Here is a 23639-nt window from a genome sequence, read left to right on the forward strand (position 1 = left end):
CCAGGATATTACGGCTGACTGCTCCACAAACCACGGCCACGACCGGATGCCCAAGACCTGGGCTGACAAGTCATCTGTCTGGACAAAGACATTTTCAATTTGCAGCACACTAATTTCATGTCCATCTCACAGCTAGCTTTCACTTTTGCCTCCAAAGAGAGGCTGTGCTGTATCATAACTCATTCCAGGCCACTAGCAGATGTCTGTAACTCCTGTACATTATCTTAGGAAAGCCTAATGCTCAATTTATTCAAAAGACAGGGGAGCAAATGAGTCACTTTACATACCTTGGCAGTCACATACAAGGCAATGGGTATGTCCAGGAGGAAATAACATCACGAACTGGCAAGAAATGGCTACATCTACCCGTTCAACAAGATCGGGTCCATGCTAAAACCTACTGCTTTGAAGATGAAACGGCAAGCATTCATCTCAAGTATTATTTCTGTACTAACGCATGGACACAAAAGTTGGAAACCCATCAAATCACAGACAAAACGCTTCCGCATGCAAACGTGTTACAGATGCCTCCTTAGCATTTCTCCAACAAACGCAGAGGTGGCTCAACTCCCTCTGCTCCTCTTCTGGATAATTCTCCGCAGGCACACAGAGCACTTTGCGCCGTGCTAGGAAGGCAGGCGAGCATCGGCGGCGGCAGGTGTGCCTGCGGGCAGCTGGGGACGCCGCCGCAGGGGGACCCTCGGGGACAAAGCGCAGCAGGGATGCGGTACCAATGTTCGGCGTGAGCTTCCACGGCTCCTCCGCGACACACGGTGCCGGACTGACGACCTTCCCCGCATCACACACTAACAAGCACGGGATGACGATTTCTTTAGGAGGAGAACAGCATCCCTGGAGAGACGGGGATGCCAAGGCACGCTTTGCCCACTGCTGCACCCTGGCCTGGCAAGGGGCCCCCGGCCCAGGGTAAGGGTGCACGATGAGGCGTCCCCAGCACGGCAGTCCGGCCAGCCCCGGGCTGCGCTGCGGGTCCCTCTGCGGCCACGGCGCGGCCCAGGGACGGAGGAACCGGCAGGGCAGGACCCCCGGGCCCACCCCGGTGCGGGCAGACCAAGGTCGCCGGGCCGGGCTGCCACCCCCGCAGCCAACGGGGGGGGACCCCAAACCTCCCCTCCCCCAGGTAGCCCCGGCTCCCCTCTGAGCGGCCCCCAAACCCCGATCCCCCGGGAGGCCGCCGCCGCCCCGGGCCGAGCCCCGGAGCCCGCGGGAGGCCCCAGGCCGGTGCCCCCGCAGCCCGTGCCCCGCCCGGCGCACCCTGACCCGGCCCAGCCCGGCCCTACCCGCCCCGGCCCGCCACCCCGGCTACGTCAGGCGCTCCCGCCTGCTGCCCCGGCCATGCCCGGCCCGCACGGGGCCGCCGGCGGCGACGCCCGGCGCCCGCTCCCACCTGCCGCGCCACCTCGGCCGCCGCCATCGCTGCGAGCCCGCCACAGGGCCCGCCCCGGCCGGGCGGGAGGCTCCGGGCGCGCCCACCGCGACGCCGCGCGGGGGGGGATCCGCCGCGCCCCTGGCCCCGGCCCCGCCCCGAACCCCTCCGCCGCCCCGCCCCGTCCCGCCCCGCCGCCCCCTCGCCCAGCTCGGTCCCGCCGGTCCCGCCGCCGCCGCCCCCCTCCGGGAGGCGCGGGGCTGCCAGTCACCCCCCGCGGCCGCCCGCGATGGTGCAGCCCGAGCTGCGGGCGGGGCCGCGGCCACAGTGCGGCGGGGCGCGGGGCACGGCGGGCTGAGGGGCCCGGGGGCAGCCGGGGACGGCGGCGGGCGGCGCCTGGGCGCACGATCACCGGGGCAGCGGCTCCGCAGCCCCCAGACCCCCTGCCAGGCCTCCCCCGGCCTATGGCCGCTCCCAGCGCGGTGGTGGGTTCCCCCGCACTGACGCCTTAGGGCAGGCCCGGGGGGGACCCTGCCCAACTGCCCTGTGGGCCCTCTGGTAACGCGGGCCGCACACCTGGCCAGGGCTAGGGCAGAGCCGTACAGCACTGAGGCTGGGCGGGGGTTTATGGTTTGGGTCTAAGGGCCTGAGGTCTCCCAGCCTCAGTAAATCACTTGCTATTTAAAATAAAATGCCTGCGTGCTTTGTGCACTTCTCCTGAGGTCCGTCAGGACGGTTTGCATTCGCCTAGGAACCTGATGGATGGCGGCTGCGCCGATTTCTATTCCAGTGGCAGTACAGCCCCTTCCCCGGCCCCTCTTGGCCCTTAGAAGCAGCTTCAGCTCCCCGGCCCGGTGGGCAGGGGCTGGATAAGCCCATCTGCTGCTTTGAGGGTGTAGCTGGCGCCACTTGGGTTTCCCTTCATTTGATGCCAGCACAAGCATTAAACAAAGGCTGAGAGAAAGGAAACTCAGTCCTTACCCAAAGCAAATAACTTTCCCCACCCCGGTACTCCTGAGTAGAGCCCCCAAGGTTGGCACCCCAGTTTTAGCCCCATCAGAGCTCACCAGTGCGACCAGTCCCTAATGCAGGCGTGACCAGGGTGGCCCTAAATGGGTGCTTTGCTTTGCACCATCGGCGCCCTCATTCCCCCAAAGCAGCACCTTGTTTCCCTCCTTGTTTTCCCCAGCTGCCACCCAACAAGTGTTTTAAACCATTCCCCAGGATCCCACAGCTGTGTGGGTCAAGCTCTCTGCCTCCCTGAGCCCGCAGAAGCCACCAACAGCCAGTGTCAAAACCAGGCAGCACCAGAAAAGGAGCAAAGGGACAATTATGTTTTCACCACCAGTCGTTTGCGCTTTATGGGATGACACCGGCTCCCCACGCATCCCAGAAAAACTGGTCCAAGTGGTTGGAGAAAGGCAAAGCTCCCTCGAGGGCTGACGACCAGCCCGGGGCAGGTTGGAGCAGGGCTAGAGCTTAGGGAATGCAAAGAAAAAGGGTTGAAGAGGCTGGCGTGGCTCTTAGCTGCCTGACCAGCTGCAAAACCACCTGGTGACAGTTCAGCCATGCTATGGGTGTCTGAGGAGTCACGGATAAGAAAGGCTTTAGGAGAAACAGGACTGGGGGATTTTGGGGCAGAGGAATTTGTCCTGATTCCTAACAAAATTAGGGTACAAACTGCTGGTGGCTGCAGCTGCCAACAACGCCGGGCATGGGGCCTTGCTGGGAAGTGAAACACAGCAAGAGAGGAAGGCCAAAATGCCACCTGGCTGAAACATTGGGTGGCAAGGGACCCAAAACACCGCCCCAGGCTGGGTCTCCCTTACAGCACGGGGACCCACTGGCCACCGGGAAAGCAGCCCCTTGGGCCAGTAACCTCAGCCTTCCTGAGCACAGCACCAAGGAGAAGCACTGCAATGGTGGTGGGCAACTGGGGGGGGGGCTGTAAGGCAGGTGCCTCAGCAAGGCACCTGGGGCTTTGAGGTGCTGCTGGGGCCAGAGGAAGTTTCCCCGGGACCAGTGTTATGGATTTACGCACGCCGGCCGCTGTAACAGGGTCCGACCCTAGGATCCCGCTGAGAATGCCAAGTCCGAGTGAAGGTTTCAGACTAGTCTTTTATTAGTTCTTTGGTTACAGCTCGAGCTGGGTGCCTCCGGAGAGGGACCCCTACCCCAATTCACACCTCTCAATTATACCCGTACCACCCATCACCCGAACCCCAAGTCCAACCACTTAATTCTCGTCGGTGGTCTCTTGATTTCTTATGGGTTTTCACTGGCGCTGGGCTGGCCGCCTTCTGAAGTTACTTCATTCTCTTGGAATTGTCTCCTTGGTCCTTATCTTCTTCATTCTGCTCGTATCTGCTGAATTCAGTGAGTTCTTTGTTAGCAGCATTACTTTTATCAAAAGTTTATACTTGGTCAGCTCTTGCGGCCTAAGGCTTCAGCTACTTCAGCTGCTAATGCTAGGCCACTAATGCTAAACGAGACTATTCAGAGAGAAGAATACAGTTAATCAAATTTCTTCTATAACATCAGCATCGGGCTGCCCAGGACCCCCCTGCCTCCGCCCGCCCCAGCAGTGCCACACGCTCCCCAAGGCCCCCACACGCCTGCCCGCTCTTCCTCTGTCATGCCACAGGCGAGCAGGGCTCGGGGGGGGGGGGGGGCAGACGGCCCGTGGCTGCGTCCGTACCCGGCACTGGTGGCAGCCGCCGACACAGCGTGACCAAAGGTCGCCCGCACTGCGCCGGCAGCACGACAGCGCCGCGGATCCGCCGCCATGCCCGGCGTGCCCTCCCGCCGTGCAGAGTCGGTTCCTCCTTTGCCTAACGCCGGGGCAGGAAGTGTGGGGTGAGAGCTGGGGAGCGCGAGCTGCGAGCTGTGCGCTGCTGGGGAGCGGGCTGCTGGCCAGCCCCGCAGGAGGCACCGCCATGGCCCGGCGGGAGCGGGAGCGGGAGCCGGGCTCGGTGGAGCAGAGGGTAGCTGGCATCGCCCGGACATTCACCTTCCTGGAAGCCACCCAGCCCCAAGCGGGGAGCCTCGCCCGCAGCTCCCACCTCTGGCCAGCCACCACGGGGAGCAGGGAGCGTTTCCATCCGCTGCAGAAGATGGACACCAGCAGGAGCGTCAGCCGGGGCAGCCAGGGCCCAGGGAGCTGGGGTAGGACTGCAAGCAGGCTCTCCATCGGCCCTGGCAGTACCCGGAGGAAGGAGCTGAAGGAAATCCTCCTGCAGAGCAATAGCCCTGGCAGCACCATGCGGTTTGCCACCGCTCAGAAGACCTCCAACAGCAGCAGTCTCCTTGCAGGGCCGCCCCAAGAGCAGAAGCCTGAGCAGAGCCCCGAGGTGCTGTCCCTTGCCCTGGATCCCCTGGAACACGAATGGCTGCTGACGGTGGCCCAGGGCGATGCGGACAACATTGTCAGGCTGCTGGACCTGGATCCCAGCCTGCTGACCAGGAAAGACTTTGTGACGGGCTTCACTGCTCTCCACTGGCTTGCCAAGCACGGCCACCATGAGAGCTTCATCCAGGTCATCTCCCACGCCCAGAAGAAGGGCTATCCCGTCAATGTGAACATCCCCACGGCCAGTGGCGGGCTCACCCCCTTGCACCTGGCTGCCCTGCAGGGACACGAGCTGCTCATCAAAGTGCTGGTGGGAGCTTACGGGGCGGACACCAGTCGCAGGGACCACAACGGGCGCAAGGCTTGGCAGTACCTGAGGGCAGACACCTCCAGGGAGCTGAAGGAGCTGGCAGGGGCCTTGGAGGAGGACTTGGTCCAACTGTGCTCTCACAACACCAACAACAACTGTAAGTCATCCAGTGAGGCCAGGGCAGGGCGGGACTGTGTGGACTCCAGGGCTGAGGGGAAAGCCCAGCACTCCTGGAGCATGTCGACCCTCCGGCACTTTGTCAGACAGGCATTTGCTTTCTTCCAAGAGCGCTGAAGCTCCCCTGGCCCATTCACCTGCAAACCCGTGCTGAGTAGCAGCTGGAAGAGCCTGCAGGGAGCTGGGAACTTGGTGAGGGCCGGCACTCGAAATCCCAGCCACGCAGGGATTAACCCCCTGCCCGGGGGCACTGCAGCCACCCCGGGTCTCGCCTGGTCTTTTGGGGCTGTGCCAGTGTGAGTGTGTGTGGGGCAACCACGGCCATCGGGAGCACTGCCTGGGGACAGCCATTCCAAAAAAACGCCTATCCCCTGAGGAGGTTTTGCCCCCTGCCCCTGCTGATGGGGACTCCTTGCCGCAGCCCAGCAGAGCCCCACAGTGGGGGCTCACATGCTGGCCCTGGTGTGGGGAGCTGCTTCTCTGACACTCCACATGCCTGTGGGGGGATGCTGACCCACCACAGGAGGTGGTGTCCCATCCTGGGGGACGGGGGTGGACGTTTGGGCTGCCTGTCCCAGGCTGCCAGCAGAATTTTGCATGTGACTGTAGGTCGGTCATGCAGCAACTCGGTGACTTGGTTCTCCCACCTGTAAAATGAGGCCGTTGGCACTGCCCTGGCTCCCAGCAATGTTGTGAAGTTGGACTGGTCATGACACCTTGGGTGCCTGGACGGAGACACTGGCAGAATATAATTAAATATTTCACTACCATACTCTGAGATGCCAGAGGCCTGGCACTGGCTGAGAAGCAACTATGGCTTCAGAAACAACCCCCCCCAAACACTTTTTTATGTACACTTCTTTGCCGGCAGGGAGAGCGGGTACAGACAAGCAGACCGTGCCACCGAGCTGCAAACGCTTTCCAGCTCCCTGTGAGATCCCCGGATCTCTGCCACATGCGCGTCCTCTGGGTTGCTGTTTGTTTATGACAGATAAAGCTGTTTCTCAATAAAGTAAGAGCTGGAGTGCCCAGTTTGCCAAAGGAGGCCAGGCCCAGAGAAATCTTTCAAAGTGCAAGACAAGTCCCCCTGGCAGCCCTTCCTTGGGGACCCCCGTCCAGGGGAGCCTGAGACACTCAGCCCCACTGGGAATGGGGGCCCAAGTGGAGGAGGCAGGAGTGACACCCAGTGGGGTGGCATGTGGTAGCTCCCACGGGGACTGGGGTCCAGGAGCAGCTCTGGAAAGATGATTCATTGCTCAAAACCATGGAAAAGGTATGAAGGCTGTGAGATTATCTTTGTTGCTTCTGAGGTCATGCTCAAAAATGAAACTCTTGAGAAACATCCCTACAGCAGCATAACCCCGCGTGTATGTACCGGTAACTGCATTAAAAGAGCAAAGCCTCTGCTTGCCTGTTTGTGTTTTGTTCACCAAATGGAGCTCTGCCCAGCTGATTTCAACTTGCTTTTCACATTCTCGAAGGCCAGGGCTGCTTCAAAATATCTTCAGAAAAACAACTGCCCCTTCCTCTTTTTCATCAGTGTGAGACCATTTCTAACCCCTTGAATAGCAGTCCCATTTGGGAAGTGACTCTCAGACAGCAACTGGGGAGTTTCTGTTCCCCATTGCAAAGCAGCAACCCTTGCGGAATCACCTCACTTCAGAGGCGAGTCGCGGTTTCTTTCCAGCTGCCTTTCCGGGGGTCTGCAGAGGTGACCGAGGGACTCGAGATGATCTCTGGCTTAGCTGCATGGGTGAATTTGCACCTTGAGGCAGAAAGATACACGGGTAACTCCCTCGGGGGAACTTGAGCCTGAGGGTTTCACAGACCCTGAGCAAACCCTGTTTACATTCAGATTGTGCTCTGAAATGCTGCTCAGACACTGGAATAACCCAGCCTGCAGTGGACGATACATGGAAGAACAGCCTCCAGGTGAGCGGATAGTGATCCAGTGACGGGATAGTGTCCAGTCCAGGTAGACATATAGATGTGTCCGGACATCTTTTTAATCACTGAGGTCAGCAGCGGAGATACACAAAACACACTGGGAATGGATTTAATGCCTGATCTACGCTGGTTTTGTAATGCTTTAACTCTAATAGATTAAAGAATATGGCAATATAGCTCCTTCCAGAACTTCTCCAGCCACATCCATGCCACGGGACAGCAGGCTGGCTTCTAAAGGGTCTGGTCACACCAGCACAAACTCCATGAAAAACACTAATGTCAAAACACCCGCGATCTTTAGTTCTGGTAACCAAAGTGCTGTTGATAAGACAGGTGGGTGCATGTCTGACGAAGTATTTTTTGATCTGTTCGTCCTCCATCACCCTTTTGCAGCAGCGTGCTGTCGGGGAGAGGGCGCGGACCGCTCTTACATCCTCCTCTGAGTAAGGCACAGAGTAAACAGTGGAATTAGTGAGAATTTCCTTGAAGGAGCTGTTTCCTTGGCATTTGTACCTGCAGCTTAGTCATGCCCCACCAGGAAACCTGGACTTTAATGCTCCATTTGAAAGCCATTCGAAAGTAAAATTTAACTGGCAAATGCTACGCTTAAATATGACTAAATGATTTTTAGCACTTGCCTCCCCTTGACAGCTAACCAAAACCTCCTAAAGACAACTTTTTCCCCCATCTTTTGGTTGTGGGTTTGAAGCTGTATTCTGCTCTGAGGCAAATTAGGCAGGCACTTCAGAAGGAGCAAGACCAGAGCCCTGCTGCTCTGGATGGTGTTAAAACATACTCATCAACGCCACCCCCTGCCTTGCCTGCCCTGCAAGGGTTCCTCTCCACACAGCAAAAAAAAGGAACTTCTTCAAATCGCAGTACCCTTTCTGCTGCTGTACGTTGTGTTTGCCCCAGACACCACACCACTTCCAGTGAGCCACCCCTCTGTCTCGCGTGGTTTATTTTCATACCTACAGAGGGGCAGTGGGTTTGGAAATAGACACATTTAAAAAATATTCCTCAAGTATACAATCAGCTCTAACTTTGCTCCTCACTCAGAAAACAAAAGCATATCCACCAAAATTAATGGACTAGAATATCCAAATTATTTAGATTTTTTCTTTAAAGCTTCTGTTGATGTCTCAGTTATCGTGTGTTAGCCCAGTTCTGCAGAGATCCCTGATCCCCCCCCAACTCTCACAGGCAAGGATAGGGCAAAGAGAGCTGCCACAGGAACAACAGAAATCATTGAAACCCAGAGGTATTTGTGTTAAGGTTCTGCAGAAGATTGATTTTAACCCAATTTTAATTTGTACTAAATTTACTTCGTGCTATCCCTTAATGTCCAATTTGAAAAGCAGATTCAGTCAAATGGGGAAAAATAATCTGAGGGGTTATTTTCCAAAGCAGCTTCTTGGTAGAAGCTGGTTCCATCTAATAAAAATAGCACAGTAATGATAGTAATAGGGAGACTACCTAATAAATAGTAATAAATAGTTCGATCTATTGCTCAGGAAAGCTTTCCCACAAATGCCATGGAGAAAACGGTCTCTTTCCATTCTCAAGTCCATAAAATTACTTTTTTCCTCCTCAGCCAGGTCCTCATAGACACAATTAAAGAGGAACTCTGCGAGTAGCTTTGCCTGCCAGCAGTGGCGATGGGGAGAGGCAGGGGGTGGTTCGCAGGGCTCCAAGGCTGATCTTCGATCCTCAGCAGTGCTGTTATTTCTTAAACGCTTGCTTCAAAGAGAAGAGCACAGAAGAGATTTAAGAAACATTGGGGTAAAAGTGTTTGCAGCATGTGGGCCTCTGTTGAAACTTCTCTGGCAATGCTGTTTGCTGCTTTCCTGTTGCAGTGACTTACTGCTTCCCCCTGATAACGAAGTAGAAACCAGGCTCTTACCAGACAGGAAAAGCAGCTGGAAGATACCTCTGAAGTGTCCTGAAGCTGGTAAAAATCCCAGCCTTGCTCTCCTGTGCTCACAGAAACCTCCAGCACACCTTAGGAGGGAGAGTCTGTCATGAGCTCTGAGCGAGGTGTGTATTTGTTATGCATTTATGTGTGCTTGGCATATGCTGCTGCCCAGCATTATTTGCTACGAATTGTAATGCGAAGGAGATGTATCTATTTACCTTCAACGTGAAAAGCAGCAACACAGAAGGTGTGGCAGCGTGAAGCTTCCTCAGGAAGCTGCCACCCAGGAACTGAGCCACCACGGCAGGCTGAACCCAGAAAACAGCACCAGAGCACTTCGCAGCCCTCAGCGTCAGGATGGGCTTTGCCGCAGCCACATCCGAGAACAGGCTCGCACCTTCAGTTATTTCCCGCTGACCAGAGCACCAATCCCAGGTCTGCACTGCAGAAGGAGCAGCAGCCACGCCGGGCTTAGTGCTGAGCCACAGCCCCCTCCTCCAGTTCCCTGCGGTAAATAGGTGATGTTTCACAGACCCCAGCGGAGAATGTCGGCATCGGGGAGCTGGAGTGCCGACTACTCTGAGCGGTTCAATCCCTTCTTTCCTCTCTCCCCTTTTTTAAATAGCTAACTCTTCCTTTGAGCAACATCTTGAGTTACTACCCTTCTGCTGAGAATGTTTTAAATTAACCCGCACCTGTGGCTGGCATCAAGACCAACTCGATCAAGCCAACACAGAGCTCCACACAAAACTCAGGTTATTACATATTCTAGGGAACATGCAGACATTATGTACTACAGTCTGTAGGAGTATCGCATTTTGCAGGAGACAAATCCATCCACTGCCCTTGCTGCAGTCTTCCCTTTCCTCCTCCTTTCCTACCTCCCAAGTGAAACTTTCTTTCATCCAATTATTCCACTGCACCCACTCCCCAGCCAGGATCTTAACCCCAGGCTCCAAGGGCTGCCCTGCCCCACGTCCTACCTGAGCAGCTCCCAGTGCTGCGGGCGCAGGGGCCAGACCCACACGGGGTAAGAAGCTGCCATTCTTGGCTGACCGCAAGCGTGAGGCTCCCGAGGAGCCACCTAGAGCTAACACAGGCTGGTGTTCAGGGGCAGCCTTGGCAGTACACTGCTCAGGCGCAGGACAGGTAGTCTTGGTATTCAAGTATCACTGATTATTCTCAGCTCCACATTCTCGCTCCCTGGGCAAGTATTTTTACAGTACTTCTGGGCATGTAACATTTCAGCATTTCCCCAGTAGCGCAGCGCCATCATTCGCACTGTTCGACACTTGCAGTTCAGCCACGCTCTGCCATTGATAAAAAGAAAGGTTACCTGCCTGACCAACAGGCCTAGCTACACCTTACTACGTGGTCTACCCCAGATGTTCAAAAGGGTCATGCGGGAGATAATGGTGGAGTCGAGAATCTGCAGCTGTGACAGGAGCCAGCCATAGCGAACATACACACATCCAATGGGTAAGCATAGTGTGAGAGAGGGCGGTAACTGGAGATTGACTTGGTTTACCAAAAGGTTTTGTTAGTTTGGACCTCCCTCGCCTACCCCAGCACACCTCAAACGGGAAGCCACCTTACCCCAGAGGAGCATTTTCAGTGTGCTTCGCTTTCCAGCCCCGTAAAATGCATCCAGTGGCTAAACAGACACGTCTTTAGCAAATTCTGACAATGCTGCTTACTTTTCTTAGTAACATTTCATAAATCTACCGGAAATGTAATCCAGTCTTCCCTGGGGTTAAGCAGTAGGAGGCTGACACTCCAAACAGTTACTGTAGCCGCTGTGGTCTATGGATCATAAAGTTAAGTCTGCCTTTTTCAAACCTGCCTCTAAAAGATTTTTTTTAAAACTATTTCAGTTTGTCTATTAGAAGATTTTATTCAAATTAACTCCTCTAAAATCAGTTGATTTTTACCCCTTTTCTTTAAAAAATTGGTACGCTTTGCTCTCAAAGGTTTACAGTATGTGAAAAGGGAGACACAGCCTACTCTATCTGAAAAGAGCTGACAAGGTTTCTCACACTAAGTGAGATTATATTCACAATAATGTTAGTTTTTATTCTCTGTTACTATTCCACCATATATATATGAAATAATTTCAACCAAGTCATTCAGGTCCATATTTATTAGTAAGCCTGTACACTGTCAATACTCGTGATGATGCCTGAAAGAAAGAACACTAATAGAACACAGTCTTCATGTTTCAGATGCAAATTATTTAAAGATTTTCCCCGTTAACATCAATAGCCCAGACTAGCTTATTAAAAAAAAAAAAAAACCAAACGCCAAACATTGGGGACTGCAGTCCAACGCTACAGAAGGAATCACTTGGGGGTCGCCGAACAGCGCACAAGGTGTATCAATCTGATGCAGAAAGACGAGTGTTATTAGAGTTCCCAGGAGACAGTCTCTCTTACAAGCCCAGTTTGGTCCTCCTCCAGTGTCTCCTTTTGGAGTTGTACCTGGCAAGACAAAAGCAGTGTGAATTAGCAAAGCGCACACACACATTGGAGGGTCCAGGCGGACTGAAACCACCTCGAATTAGCTCAACAGTAAAGGAATGAAATCTTTCTTACGTGCTATAGTGGCAAGCTGCCAACTATAATCAGCTGCGTATTTATTTTTTAAAATTTCCATCTCTGTTTACCTTCCTCGTTCACCAAGCAACTAGCACATTACTGCAACAGAATCTAAACCTCAAAGAGATAAAGAAGCCTGCAGAGAGATGCATCAGCACTGGCGTGTGAGTATCCTACCTCCTCTTTTGGAGACAAGACCTTGTATTGGTTGTCCAGTGATAATGAAAACTACCTCTTGAATGTAGTTCATAGTCTAACACAAAAAATACCATTTTTGTTCAAAATATGAAAGCAGTGCAGCGTATGGAAAAGGCCCTCTTCCAGGAAAGTATATTCATTTATGAGTAGGTACTTGTACCTGTTAAGAAGGAATGGTTTCACCAGCGTATAGGTGAAACCGAAGACAGTGTTAACAGAGTTACTCTCAGCAGGAAAATGGCAGTACTCCCACAGAATGAAGCACTGTAATTGCAGCCTGCTTTAGCACACAGTTCGGATAAAACTGATGACTGAGGTACAGAAGTGCCACAAGACAAAAATTCATGATTTTGCCCCATGGTAAAGTATTCCAAAGTACTGCAATTTAGCTAAAACAGAGCCCCGTTGCAAGTCGGTATCTGGAAGACAAGAATACAGACTGGGGCACACAACACCGATTTTTCCTAGAAACAAGTTAGGAGAAGTAACAGGAACAGAACCCGGCAACTCTGTGCCGTTTCGCTGCCTGAGCCAGCCACTGCTACTGTCACTCTCCTCACTACTTAGGACAAGAAACGATCTGGGAGAAAGAATCCTGTTCCCTTAAAAAGTCCAGACAAGAGAGTATATGAGATAAAAAGCTAGCTGCACCGCGTGAGGGACCGAACTATACTGGTTGAAGCTTTTAAACCGGAGGGCTCAGATATGCACCACCTTCTGCACGCCTCACATTGACCTAGTATTCTACAGCACTCCCTTACTGCATTTTCCTAAATACAGTGCTTGAAAACAAACACTGTAGGCAAACAAAAAGGAACTGTTGCAAATTAATTCTGCAGTCACGTGCCAAGGATCTTATACTATGGATTTCATCTCCCATACACCCAACAAGTCCTTTGCTCCCTTACGCACAATCTTCTGTCTCTGAGAACACCCACGCTCGGTAAGGTACTGTTCCTTGAAAACGCCGGAACTCAGAGGGACAGCCATGAGCGAGGGGAAAGGTGTTGGGAAGGAGACTGTGAGAAGCAGAGAGGTCACCAGGGTACCAATTCTGGAATAAGTTAGCCACACGTACAGTTCACACTTTCAGTTTCAACGTGCCATCACTGAACACCTGTGGATACTTGCAGAGCACAGGAACGAACTGAACTGCTGCAGGAGGAAATGGCATGGAAGCCCCACGCTGCCTCAAGAAAACACAACGGGCCGACAGCACCTGGTAGAGTTGTGTATCTGCGCGAGCATACTTGTACGGTATTCACGGCCACAAAACCGCACTGCTGCTGGCATAGACGCTTTTACACAACCAGCTTCCGACTTCAGCCCACACCGCGCAGGCAGCCCGATCCGGAGCCCGCGCGGCTGTAGGCTCCTCAGAAAGCAACGGCCGATCTTATTACCTGATCTTATTGCCCGTTTTCATGCGGATCCATTGCGGGATAGGCCGGTTCTGCTTCTGCTTCTTAGCAAGGAAGCGTTTGATCTTGAACGTCTTGTGAGACGACTGGAAGAGAGAGCAGCCGGTTAGTCCCAGACGGCAGCCCCCGCACAGCCCCCGGCCCGCAGCCGGCGGAGGGCAGCTCCGCCGGGCCCGGGCCGGCCCCATCGCGGGAGCTCGGTCGCGCCAGCGCCGGCGGGAGGCCCCGCAGAGCAAGGCACCGGCACCGCCCCCGCCGCCCCGCCCGGCGAGGCGGACGGTGGGCCGCAAGGCCTCGGCGAGGCGGGGAAGTTGCACCCGGGGCCCTCCCGCTCCGCCGCGGCCGCTGCGCCCCGCCACCCCGCGCGGCCTGCCTGCCGGGAATCCCGAGCCAGCCCACGGCGGCGAGAGGGCCCGGGGTGTCGCGGCGCGGCGGCGGATGGCGGCCGATGGTCTCACCATGGCGCGGAGCTGCCTGGCGTCGCGGCGATGGCGGCGGCGGAAGAGGCGGAAGGGGCGGGGGAGAGCGGCGAGAGAGGCGGTGGGGACGCGGACTCCGCGAGCGCAGCGCCCCCTGGCGGCCTGGCGGGCCCGCCCCGGCGCAGACGGAGCTCAGTGAGGGACGGCGGCAGCACGAGTTTCTGCGAGTTTATTGGTTTTAGTACAAAATAGCTATGGCTAAAATTCGCTAGCTTAGGAGGAGCTGCTACTGGTGAAGTCTCTTTCTGGGCTGTAAAACAATACTTCAAGTTATGAGGGAAAATGAAGCGGTAGAGAGAGGGCAGGAGTTAGGAAACGTTTCAGGCTCTAAAGAAGGGAGAATGCTGGAAAAGAACAGGATGCTCAAACCAGCTACATTTGATTAAAAATAAGCATTTCAATGTAGGTAGACTTTACATGAGAATTTGTCAAGAAGTATTTCAATATTAAGCCAGCTTATTCATACACTCCAACTCAGTTACTTTATCCAGAGAACCACTGAAGAGGAAGGTCTCTCCCTCCCTAGCATTATTACTGCAATGCCAGATGTTCTCCCCTTTCCATGCCAGAGGGCTCCTGTTCACTGGCACCTCAACAGCCCCAGCCTGCGTACCTGTCTCAGTGCTAGACTGACAGAATTTAGCTATCACCGCCTCGGGCAGGAGCACCACGCAACACAGCAACACCTGTGTTAACTCCGGGCAACTTCAAGCTTGCTCTGCTTAAGTGCATCGAACACTGGCTCCGACCGCTTTACAGTAAAGCTCTGGCTTTAGATCCAGGCGTCATCTCCTCCTGACTGCATGACTCATTTATTATCATACTTAAGGCCATAAAGTCTTTCTACTTTGCAAAGATTCTCTTCTCTGTTGTAGTTAGATGCTGGGAAAATAAATTCGAATAACTGAAAATACAATGAGAACACATTTCAAATTCTGAATCTACAACTGAGGTTCTTTAACCAGAAACATCCAACAGCACAATGCCCCCTTTTCTTCCTTTGTTCCTTCTTCGCTTCGAAGGCACTTCTGGATTGCGTAGTACATGCTCTTTGGCTGCACAGACAGTCAGAACACATAAGGCTTGCATGCTAGTCACTCCTCTTCCTTCGTATTACTGGTCTCACTCTCTTGTTTCTTATCCGCTCCCTGATCTGTGGGCTTTGCAGCACTGTCTTCATACTGACACAATCTGCTTCGGCTTCGGGCTCCTGGCTGGTACAGCTGCATTGCTGGACGATCCTGAAATAAATCAAAACTATTTAGACTCTTTCGTAGCCCCATGCTATCATGGTTATTATGGCATCAGTGACACTAGAAATGGCTCAAATTCAAACTTTTCAAGGTGTTCTAAGTTAAACTATTCCACCACGGTGGCAATGTAACTTCAACTGTCTCAAACCAAGGTTGTCTCTGTTGTAAGGCAACATCCCTGTTCAAGCCACAAAGAACACTGCACAGTCAAAGTTATTTGTAAAGAGTTTCCTCCCGAGACAAGTTCAGCTCACCCTCTCTCAGAATAGAGGCCGACTTCAAAGCTTCCTCAAAACCTTGAGTTTCATTTGTACCCAATAATGCCTTAAGTGACACAGAAAACTTGCACACTGATGCTGCAAAACCAGATTTGCAGACTATATAAAACTAAACTCAAGACATTATTTCTTGAGTCTACAGGAGATCTTCTGTCATATTCTGCATGTAGCAGTCTTGTTCCTGTTTTGGAGGAACCTGTTCAATCACTCTCCCACTTCGAGATGTATTTTCAGGCACGTATAGCATCAGCAGAGATAGTTAGATTACCGATGGTCAACCGACAGCTTGAAGATACAGCCTATGGCATAGGTCAGCAAATGAAAAGGGATCGGTGTCTTTACAATTTAGCCCATGGTATCTTGGCTTAATTCCTATATAGTGACAAGAAATACCACAGACAGTTTAGCAAAGTTTAGTGGACAAACAGGCAAGCTTTCTAGCAATGGCAGAGTTTGTTACCAGAACAGGGAGAAGTTTCAACAGAGAAACCACGTGGTTCTTTTCCTCAAAGTGCTTTTATCCTAAACCCCACAAACTGGTCCTATGAATCAACACATGAATTTAAAGAAATCCAGCACCTTGTTTCTGATACGGTCCCTCTTAATTGTATCCTCTTTTTTATCGTCTTTGGTTACTTTCTCAGATTTGTCCGTGCTGCTGGTAAAGTCTGTAAGATCACTTTTCTTTCCCTTTTCTCTGAGTAAGTCTCTCTCCTTTTTCACCTCTTCCTCTTTTCTTCTAAAAACCTTCTCTTTCTCAAAGCGCTCTTTCTGCCTCCGACGCTCTTCTTCTTGGCGTCTCAGTTTCTCCCTCTGTGCTCTCTCATATTCTCTGTCTCTTTCAAAATCTCTATCTCGGTCCCTGTAGTCCTTTACACACTCATCTTCTGATCTGTATGAAAACAAAACTGAAAATTAAGCTCAAAAGATTCATCAAAACAGAGCGGGGGATCAATGTAATACTGGTGGAAATTTGCAGTACGAACAAGACAGACTGGTAGGTTCTAGGGAGCTTTTGGGAAGCTGTAATAACCTGAGTCATGCACGATAACCAGAAATGACACTGACTGCTAGCATTTCCTAGCCTTCTACCCACACAGCTGGCTGTCTCCTCACCTAAACTTCTCTGTCTCATCTCTTTCTCACGTGGCAGAACTGAACCTTGCACAGATCACGGAGCTGTTGAGAATGACACCTTCCACTTTGACCTTTTACAAGACTTAAAGGGACTAGTAACTGGAGTACACCTCTCCTCTTGCCATGGTTATAACTCTCTCATTGCAAGGACAGTGCTCACAGCCTGTTGTAGGTCACCTACACCTGGGCTTCTTTCGCGGAGTTCCTGCAGTAAGTTGCAAAAATATTAAAATTTGTCCACTAGTGAAGAATTGTCAGGTAATTCACACAGCTTTCTGTAATCACGGGGATGTGCACCGCACAGAGAACACATCCCATGCCGTATATCAGAAAAATAATCTGAAAGGAATTTCAAAACGTGGTCATGGCAGAGCAGCCTAAGCCTCAGTATGATCAGGAAACAAGGTATATATACATATATATATTTATAGCAAGTACTAGAATACTTTTTTGCCTTCTCTTCTTTTGTCTCCCCATCAGATCGTTTGGCAGATGCACTACTCGCATTTTTTTCCTCCCTCAGAGCCTCTTTTTCCAGTTTCTTGGATTTTTCTTTTTTCTCCAAGTCTTTTTCATCTTTTTCAGGCTTCTTAAGTAGCTACAAAGAAAACAGAAGTCTCAACTAAAAAGCTCACTCTGATACATATTGTCTGGCACAACACCGAAATTGCATCAAAGGAACCATAGTCCAGTAAGAAATAAACATTAAAGTAATGTTACTGCAAATCGTAGTATTTCTAAAAGCTGGAGTGTATGAGTAAGCATAATCCACACAGCAGACTAGGATTTTTCTCCTAAACCAGGCCATTTTAGAAAGCTTAAAAACAGTCTCCATTCCATAGTGAATTCACGATTCCGTTTACCACGGCATGTACAACAGTCACATGACAAAAGCTTTAAATATTACTATGAAGCATTACAGCATGTAAACCTTTACAATGCCTAATATTGAATATTACAAAAAAGTGGTAATTTACTAACATCAAACTCATGTGATTCTTCACACAATACTCAAAACACATTTTGAGAGACTGATATACAAATAGTAGGGGAAAGGGAGTGTAACAGTTTATAATAAAGAACTGTTCTAGACCTTAATCTTTGGTTCTTCTTTTGATCTGTCTCTTTCTTTTTCTGGGCATCTGTCTACTTTCTTCAGTTTTTCTGCTTCTTTTCTCTTCCTTCTCTCCTCCTCTTTCCATTTTCTTCTTTCTTCTTCTCTTTGTCTTTTTCTTTCCAATTCTCTCCTCCTCCTCTCCTCTCTTTTTTCTTCTCTCAGTCTCTGTGCATGTAAAAGCAAAGAGAAATAGTGTATTTCCACACTAGAAAACATCCCTTTAAGCCCAACAAGATACCCTGCCACAAAGTGATAAAGTATTTCATCACCAAATAACTCACCTCAAAACCACCCCATTAGAAAAAAAAAAAAGTCCTGTCATCTCTATTGTTCTGTTGTGAACCTGAACATATTACAGCAGCGTTTCATTTTTTTTCCTCACTCGTAAGCCTTGATTGGTACTGTCTTAAAAAAAAACCCCAAAACCAAACACAACACTAGCCTCAGACTTTATCATTCTAATTTTAATTACATCTGCCCCATCTGTGATTTTCTCCATTGGTAGAAGTTAAAATGAGATTATGTGCTAGGAGAAAGATGGTCTGCAAGGACCTCGGCCATAACTGCATTAAAAATGAAAGCATTAAAATGGAATCTGGTTTGGCAGTGCCACAGAGATGTTTAGCTGTGACTGGAATGAACATAAAGCACCACCATCCCCACGAAGGCCAGCGTTCTAGTAGTTTAAAATACGTGAACCAGATGTTAACAGGGAAGCTGGGTCAAAAGCTGCTTCTTCAAAAGAAAGGGCAGAAACATATCAACGTACACATTGCAATGTACACACCCATGCTTTAAATGAACAAGTTGTACTTGCAAGCAACAAGAAGATTCTGGAGATAAGTCTTACCTGTTTATTTTTCAAGAAGTTCAATAAAGGAGTAGTCTTTTTAGCTAGAGAATATATATAAAAACAAATGTAAACAATTTGCCTTATCCAATACTGCAATACCTACAACAAAACCCTATATGAAGTGAAGAAGCCTTAGGCTGGATAACCCATATCTCCTCTCGCATACAGCAATACAGCAGTGAAACAAGTATTCCAGTCCTATCCCTGAACAGTGGCAACTATTAGGATTCTATAAACTTCTTTAGGACACTAATATGATATCCAGTACACCTATCTGTAAAAGGATATTCAGTCTGCATTAGGCTTTTCCCAGATTCTCTTACTTTGAAAGAGACACCTGTAACATGATTAAAAAGAGACTCTTCTGGTCATTTTTGTGGTCTTTTACCCAACCACAGTATCTCTTAACTTATGCCTGCATGGAACATCACTGCTCACAGCATTTTGCATTAAACATCACTGCATCGCACTGAAATGCAGCCACTCCACAGCCTAGTCTGGCTAACAAACATCTGACTAGCGGCTTAAAACAGGAAGGAAGGTTATCATATAAAACTTAAACCTAGAGAAGAATTTAGAGCACGGGAGCAAAATAAAATACACTGAATAATATTAGCCTAAAGGTTTAACAAATACCAAGCAAGCACACAAAAGAATTCAGTCTCCTCAAGGTTGAGACATCACAGCTTCAAATTACACCACATACATTTCTTTGTGCTCTATGAAAATGTAACTGTAGTACATAGATTTCCATACCTATTAGCTCTTTGTTTCTTGCCTCTATTTCCTCCAACAAAGTTTCAGGAGTGGAGGTTAATTTTTCATCATCTGCGCTGTAACTTTCCAAAAACTTCTTGTACTCTGGATCTACAGGGGAGGGGAAGGGAAAAAAAAAAACAAGAAAAAGAAAAAAAAAAAGGAAGAGAGATATACCGTAGCATGAAAAGAATTTGCATTGTGCACTGCTGGAAGTCTGGGTTAGATTTGCATAAGTTGTGTTGTTTATATGTCACCTTTTTATAAGTTGGCAGCTCCCAAATGAGCTGCTGCATTATGTTTGTCTAGGACAATCATATTTAATAGATTTGCAGCTGACAGAGCAGTGCTAATAACCTTCACGCATAATTAAGCAAACGTTCTGTCGATAAACTATGGTGTCACAGTAAAAACATTATATTCAAATTACTGCTAGGACTTTCAAGTCTACACATGCAAAACAAACTAGTTAGCTATTATACCATCTTCGATAGTTCCAGTCTTGGCATCCTTTTTCTTACTCTTCTTTTTTGCAGCTTTCTGGAAAGGTGCAAACTCAACTATGGCAGCATATTCCTGACCTGTTAAAAGGAGAGGGAAAAAGACATTAAAAAAAGATGAAACAGATATAAAATAGCGTATATTGTCCATGTCTAAAGCAGGAAGATAAGCCTCACAAGAAATATGCAGTACTAGAAGAGACTACTTGGACAGCATAAAAAAATCTTGTATTTTGAAAGCCATTTAACAATAATCCATTTTAGAGACAGCAGAATTCATGAACTAAACACTCTCACTATGTTAACAAAACAGTAAATTCACAGACTCACAAGAAGGAGGAAATATGAGATTTAAGACTGCCCCTAACTGTCAGTTCAGCCACCTCAGCTACACCACACCACACAATATCCTCATCCTACAGACCATGCGTTCATTGTGCAAGTAGAAGAGAATATTTTAAGTTAATGCAACTGAGGCAAATCTCAATTTTTGGCAAAGTACAATAGAATGCAACACGTTACAGGCAGGCTTTCAAGTTTTATCTTCTGACAAGAATGCTACATTTACGGCTGCATAAATCCAATACTGCTGTTGGGTATGGCAAATACAGCGTGCTGTTACACTGCAAACCAGCTTATTTAAAAGAATTAGGTGTTATTAGAACCCTGTCACGCAACCCTCCTAAATAAGGAAGAATCTTGTGGACAGAGCTTTGTGTCACGTAAAGCACCTGGCTGGATGAAATGTAAAACACGTGTACTTGAAACAAAGTTCACGGTGAAATCCTTAGCCTACTGAAGCCAAGAGGAAGGCTCTTGCTAAAGCTTTTGCTAAATATGTAAGTTTAAGGTCCATCAGTGACAGGCTAATGACTTTTAGTGCTACCCAACGTAAAGATTTTAAAATGCAAATTTTAAAAACATGAGATGTACTGAATACCTAATGTGTATTTAGAAAAAAGATAAGCGGCAGCTAAATACTTGGATGCTTAACCAATGAATTAAACAAAATATGTTTCCTACAGATTAACGTCTCCAGAGAGCAGTCACTCTCACAACTTAGACTGCAGGAACAAGCCGTTCCTTTTACTGAATCAAGACGACCTACTCAGTTGTAAAGTGGAACAAGTAGTGATCCGAATTGAAAACTGACCAAAAAATAAGTCACACCGTTAGAAGTGTGCAGAACAGGTGAGGGGAGTAGCAGAGGGTGGCGTCATCAGCCTCAGCTTCATTCAGTTTGGACAGCGACACCACCTACTCACTTTCACTTTTCAGACTTTATACTCAGGTGTGACAATGCAAAGTTAACCTCAGTAACACAGCAACGGGTTTTACGTTGATACCACTACTGCCCTGATGTGCACTCAACTGGGTTTTACACGTAATATACAAAATCAATTTAGACTAGTTTCCACAAAGCACAAGACATTTTCTTTGTTCTTTGAAATACCGCACGACGTGCATTTAAGGCACTAAACCCAAACAGATCGGAAGCGGCGTGTTAGGCCGCTCACACCCGTCCCTCTGAAATCCAACCAGCACACTGCGTGCACAGCAGGAAAGATGTAAACACGCGGCCGAGCGCCGTTCACTTGCCTTTGTGATCGACAAAAACATAGCCGTCAAAGCGATCCCTGAAGAGGACTATGTCTTCCTGGTTTTTGAAGTTGATATAGGCTCTCGAGAACATGTGAGGGTACAAGCTGCAGAAAGGCAAGACCGAGAGAGCAAGGCTGAGCGGCCGGCGGCGCCTCTGGGGCCCGGCTGGCGGCAGCGGCGGCTCTCGGGAGCCGCCCGGGCGGGGCCGGCGGCCGTACCTGGAGTCGTTGGCGAAGAACTCGAAGTAGTCGTGCTCGGGCAGGGGCTGGAGGTGCTCCTCCAGCTGCTCCTTCGTCAGGCTGGGCGGCAGCCGGCGGATCACCACCTGCGGCGCGGCGACAGCGGTTAGGGCGGCCCGCGGCGCCGGGGAGCAAGCCGTCGTTGCCGCCGCCCCCCCCCCCGTCCCCCCCGGGCGGCCCCAGCCCGCCCCCCGACGGCCGCCGCGCGAGGCCCGGTACCGCGGGCAGGGGGGGACCCACCCCCAGCGGCGCGCGGGCCCCACCTTGCTGAGCGTCTCCTTCTTGTCCTTGGGCCGCTCGAGGCGGTCGAGCTCGGCGCCGCCGGCCCTGCCGTCCGCGCCGGTGGCGGTCCCCGACCCCGTCCCCGTCCCCAGCAGGGCCCCCGGCCCGGCGGCGGGCCCGCGCCGCTCCCTGGGCCTGGCGTTTTCCTTGTCCTCCTTCATCCCGGGCCGCGGGACAGCGCCGCGCGCCCCCGCGCACCCATTGGCCGCCGCGCCTCTCGCGCGACTGCGCCTTAAAGGGCCACGAGCCGCGCCCTCGGCCGAGGCCTCCCCGCCCCGGCCCTGCCGGACTGCGGCTCCCGGCATGCACCGGGCCAGGCCGGACTGCGGCTCCCGGCATGCCCCCGGCGGGGCCCGCGGATCCCGGCGCCGCCCGCAGCCGGCGGGGCCAGCCCCCGGGGCCGGGGCCGGGGCGCGGCCACGGCCTCATTTCCTGCCCCGGCGCTGCCGAGGCGCAGCCCCCCAGCGGCGCTCTCGCTACCGCCCCCTTTCCGGGCCTGCCTCGGCGGTGACGGCGGGGCGCGGGGCAGGCCGGGAAGGCGCGCGGGGCAGGGCGGGAGTGCCCGCGGGGAGCCCGGGGCGGCGGTGCGGGCAGCGCGGCACCGGCGGGATGTGGTACGAGATCCTGCCCGGCATGGCCATCATGGGCATCTGCCTCAGCATCCCCGGCCTCTCCACCGTCTACATGCACCGCTGGTGCAACGGCGGCAAGGTCAGCGCGGGGCGGGGCGAGCGGGCCGCCTACGCCCCCACCCCGGCGGCCCTGCCCGCGGCCCGGGGTCCCGGGGCTCCGCTTCCCCGCGGGATCCCTTCCCCCCCCCGCCCCCCCCCCCGGGGCCCCCCATTCCCTTTCCCCGGGGCCCCTTCCCCCTGAGATCCCCCTTCCCCCGGGGAGCCCCGGCCCCGGGGGCCGTAACAGGCAGCGCTGTGCGTGCCCGCAGGAGAAGAGGATCGCCCGCTATCCCTACCAGTGGACCCTGATGGAAAGAGACAGGCGGCTCTCGGGCGTCAACAAGTACTACGTCTCCAAGGCAGGTGCCCGGGGCATCGGGCAGGTGCCGCTGGGAGGGAAGCGGGAGCCGCGCGCTGCTCCCCCCATCCCCGACCTCTGGGCTGGGGGCTCCCACGGCCTCTGCGGTGGGCACTGGTCGCTCTTGGGGCTGGGGGAAGCTCGCTCTGTACCTGCGGCTGGCCTGCCCGGGGGGGGACGGGCGTTTTAAATTTTTCTTTTGATTAGGACTTGGGTACTTCAGCATAGTTTGAAAACCGGCACTTTCAGCTATGCCCTCTTGCAAGTTAGCGACGACGGTGGTGCAGATACAGCTGTTACTTTTTCTTTTTCAGGGTCTGGAGAACATCGACTAAGGTGGCGGCACTTTGAAGAATCCACATACCTATATGAAATGATTTAACTCTTTAATAAAGATACACATGTATTCAGCCCGTGTATGGGTGTTGCTGCTGTGTATGTCTCCCCTTCTCAGCTGGGCAGGGGAGAGAAAATGTAACAAAAAGCTCATGGGTCAAGATAAGGACAGGGACCACTCAGCAGTTACCATCACGGGCAAAACAGACTCGACTTGGGGAAATTAATTTTAATTTATTACCAACCAAATCAGAGTAGGGTGATGAGAAATAAAACTAAATCTTAAAACACCTTCCCCCCACCCCTCCCTTCTTCCCAGGCTCAACTTCACTCCCAATTTTCTCTACCTCCTCCCCCCAGCGGCACAGGGGGACGGGGAATGGGGGTTGCAGTCAGTTCATCACACGTCTCTGCTGCTCCTTCCTCCTCAGGGGGAGGACTCCTCACACTCTTCCCCTGCTCCAGCGTGGGGTCCCTCCC

General features: G+C 51.7%; 5 protein-coding genes and 1 non-coding gene across 14 annotated transcripts in view; 2 read left to right on the plus strand and 4 right to left on the minus strand.

The window, feature by feature from the left end:
- Positions 1-1468, minus strand: part of SEPTIN6 (septin 6) — a 32591-nt gene extending 31123 nt beyond the window's left edge. For 6 of the 8 annotated variants that reach the window (XM_076347285.1, XM_076347283.1, XM_076347280.1 and 3 more), the window contains exon 1: positions 732-815. In XM_076347285.1, coding sequence (XP_076203400.1) covers positions 732-800 — 69 coding nt within the window. In that variant the 5' untranslated portion in view covers positions 801-815. Of the gene's footprint in view, positions 1-731; positions 816-1408 lie in introns of those variants that run through there. The other 2 variants (XM_076347287.1, XM_076347281.1) reach the window with 1 other exon arrangement.
- Positions 1469-4323: 2855 nt separating this feature from the next.
- Positions 4324-6146, plus strand: SOWAHD (sosondowah ankyrin repeat domain family member D). The gene has a single exon (XM_076347663.1). It carries the CDS (start codon positions 4324-4326, stop codon positions 5338-5340), a length of 1017 nt encoding a protein of 338 aa, XP_076203778.1. The 3' UTR covers positions 5341-6146.
- A 5064-nt stretch (positions 6147-11210) lies between these two features.
- On the minus strand, positions 11211-13820 carry RPL39 (ribosomal protein L39). The gene is made up of 3 exons (XM_076347288.1): positions 13757-13820; positions 13281-13384; positions 11211-11562 (listed from the first exon to the last, which is right to left on the minus strand). Exons 1-3 carry the CDS (start codon positions 13757-13759, stop codon positions 11514-11516), a joined length of 156 nt encoding a protein of 51 aa, XP_076203403.1. The 5' UTR covers positions 13760-13820; the 3' UTR covers positions 11211-11513.
- On the minus strand, positions 12030-12161 carry LOC143164776 (small nucleolar RNA SNORA69). Its single transcript, XR_012996139.1, has one exon. It is a non-coding gene; the product is annotated as a small nucleolar RNA SNORA69 (small nucleolar RNA).
- A 110-nt stretch (positions 13821-13930) lies between the features above and the next one.
- On the minus strand, positions 13931-21970 carry UPF3B (UPF3B regulator of nonsense mediated mRNA decay). Of its 2 annotated transcripts, XM_076347291.1 has the most exons (10): positions 21776-21970; positions 21492-21598; positions 21271-21377; positions 19654-19752; positions 19172-19282; positions 18413-18456; positions 17539-17727; positions 16892-17043; positions 15888-16200; positions 13931-15018 (listed from the first exon to the last, which is right to left on the minus strand). In XM_076347291.1, the coding sequence occupies exons 1-10, from the start codon at positions 21953-21955 to the stop codon at positions 14872-14874; spliced, it is 1449 nt and encodes a 482-aa protein (XP_076203406.1). In that variant the 5' UTR covers positions 21956-21970; the 3' UTR covers positions 13931-14871. The 2 variants fall into 2 exon arrangements, with proteins under 2 accessions (XP_076203406.1, XP_076203407.1); XM_076347292.1 differs by lacking the exon at positions 15888-16200.
- A 374-nt stretch (positions 21971-22344) lies between these two features.
- On the plus strand, positions 22345-23240 carry NDUFA1 (NADH:ubiquinone oxidoreductase subunit A1). The gene is made up of 3 exons (XM_076347664.1): positions 22345-22505; positions 22735-22824; positions 23138-23240. Exons 1-3 carry the CDS (start codon positions 22404-22406, stop codon positions 23156-23158), a joined length of 213 nt encoding a protein of 70 aa, XP_076203779.1. The 5' UTR covers positions 22345-22403; the 3' UTR covers positions 23159-23240.
- Positions 23241-23639: the final 399 nt, after the last annotated feature.

Source organism: Aptenodytes patagonicus, chromosome 9 (assembly GCF_965638725.1).
Source record: "Aptenodytes patagonicus chromosome 9, bAptPat1.pri.cur, whole genome shotgun sequence".
Classification (NCBI taxonomy): domain Eukaryota; kingdom Metazoa; phylum Chordata; class Aves; order Sphenisciformes; family Spheniscidae; genus Aptenodytes; species Aptenodytes patagonicus.

Bases quoted from the DNA above. Each gene is read 5' to 3' on its own strand.
- SOWAHD (XM_076347663.1), top strand. From the start codon at position 4,324: ATGGCCCGGCGGGAGCGGGAGCGGGAGCCGGGCTCGGTGGAGCAGAGG.
- RPL39 (XM_076347288.1), bottom strand. The intron at 11,563-13,280 runs GTAATAAGATCG...TTGTCTTGCCAG, and splicing joins AAAACGGGCAATAAGATCAG to GTACAACTCCAAAAGGAGAC.
- UPF3B (XM_076347291.1), bottom strand. From the start codon at position 21,955: ATGAAGGAGGACAAGGAAAACGCCAGGCCCAGGGAGCGGCGCGGGCCC. The intron at 21,378-21,491 runs GTACGGCCGCCG...GCCTTTCTGCAG, and splicing joins TTCTTCGCCAACGACTCCAG to CTTGTACCCTCACATGTTCT. The intron at 16,201-16,891 runs GTATTCTAGTAC...GTTTTCATACAG, and splicing joins AAAGAAGAGAAGGCAAAAAA to ATCAGAAGATGAGTGTGTAA.
- NDUFA1 (XM_076347664.1), top strand. From the start codon at position 22,404: ATGTGGTACGAGATCCTGCCCGGCATGGCCATCATGGGCATCTGCCTC. The intron at 22,506-22,734 runs GTCAGCGCGGGG...GCGTGCCCGCAG, and splicing joins GCTGGTGCAACGGCGGCAAG to GAGAAGAGGATCGCCCGCTA. The intron at 22,825-23,137 runs GCAGGTGCCCGG...TTTCTTTTTCAG, and splicing joins ACAAGTACTACGTCTCCAAG to GGTCTGGAGAACATCGACTA.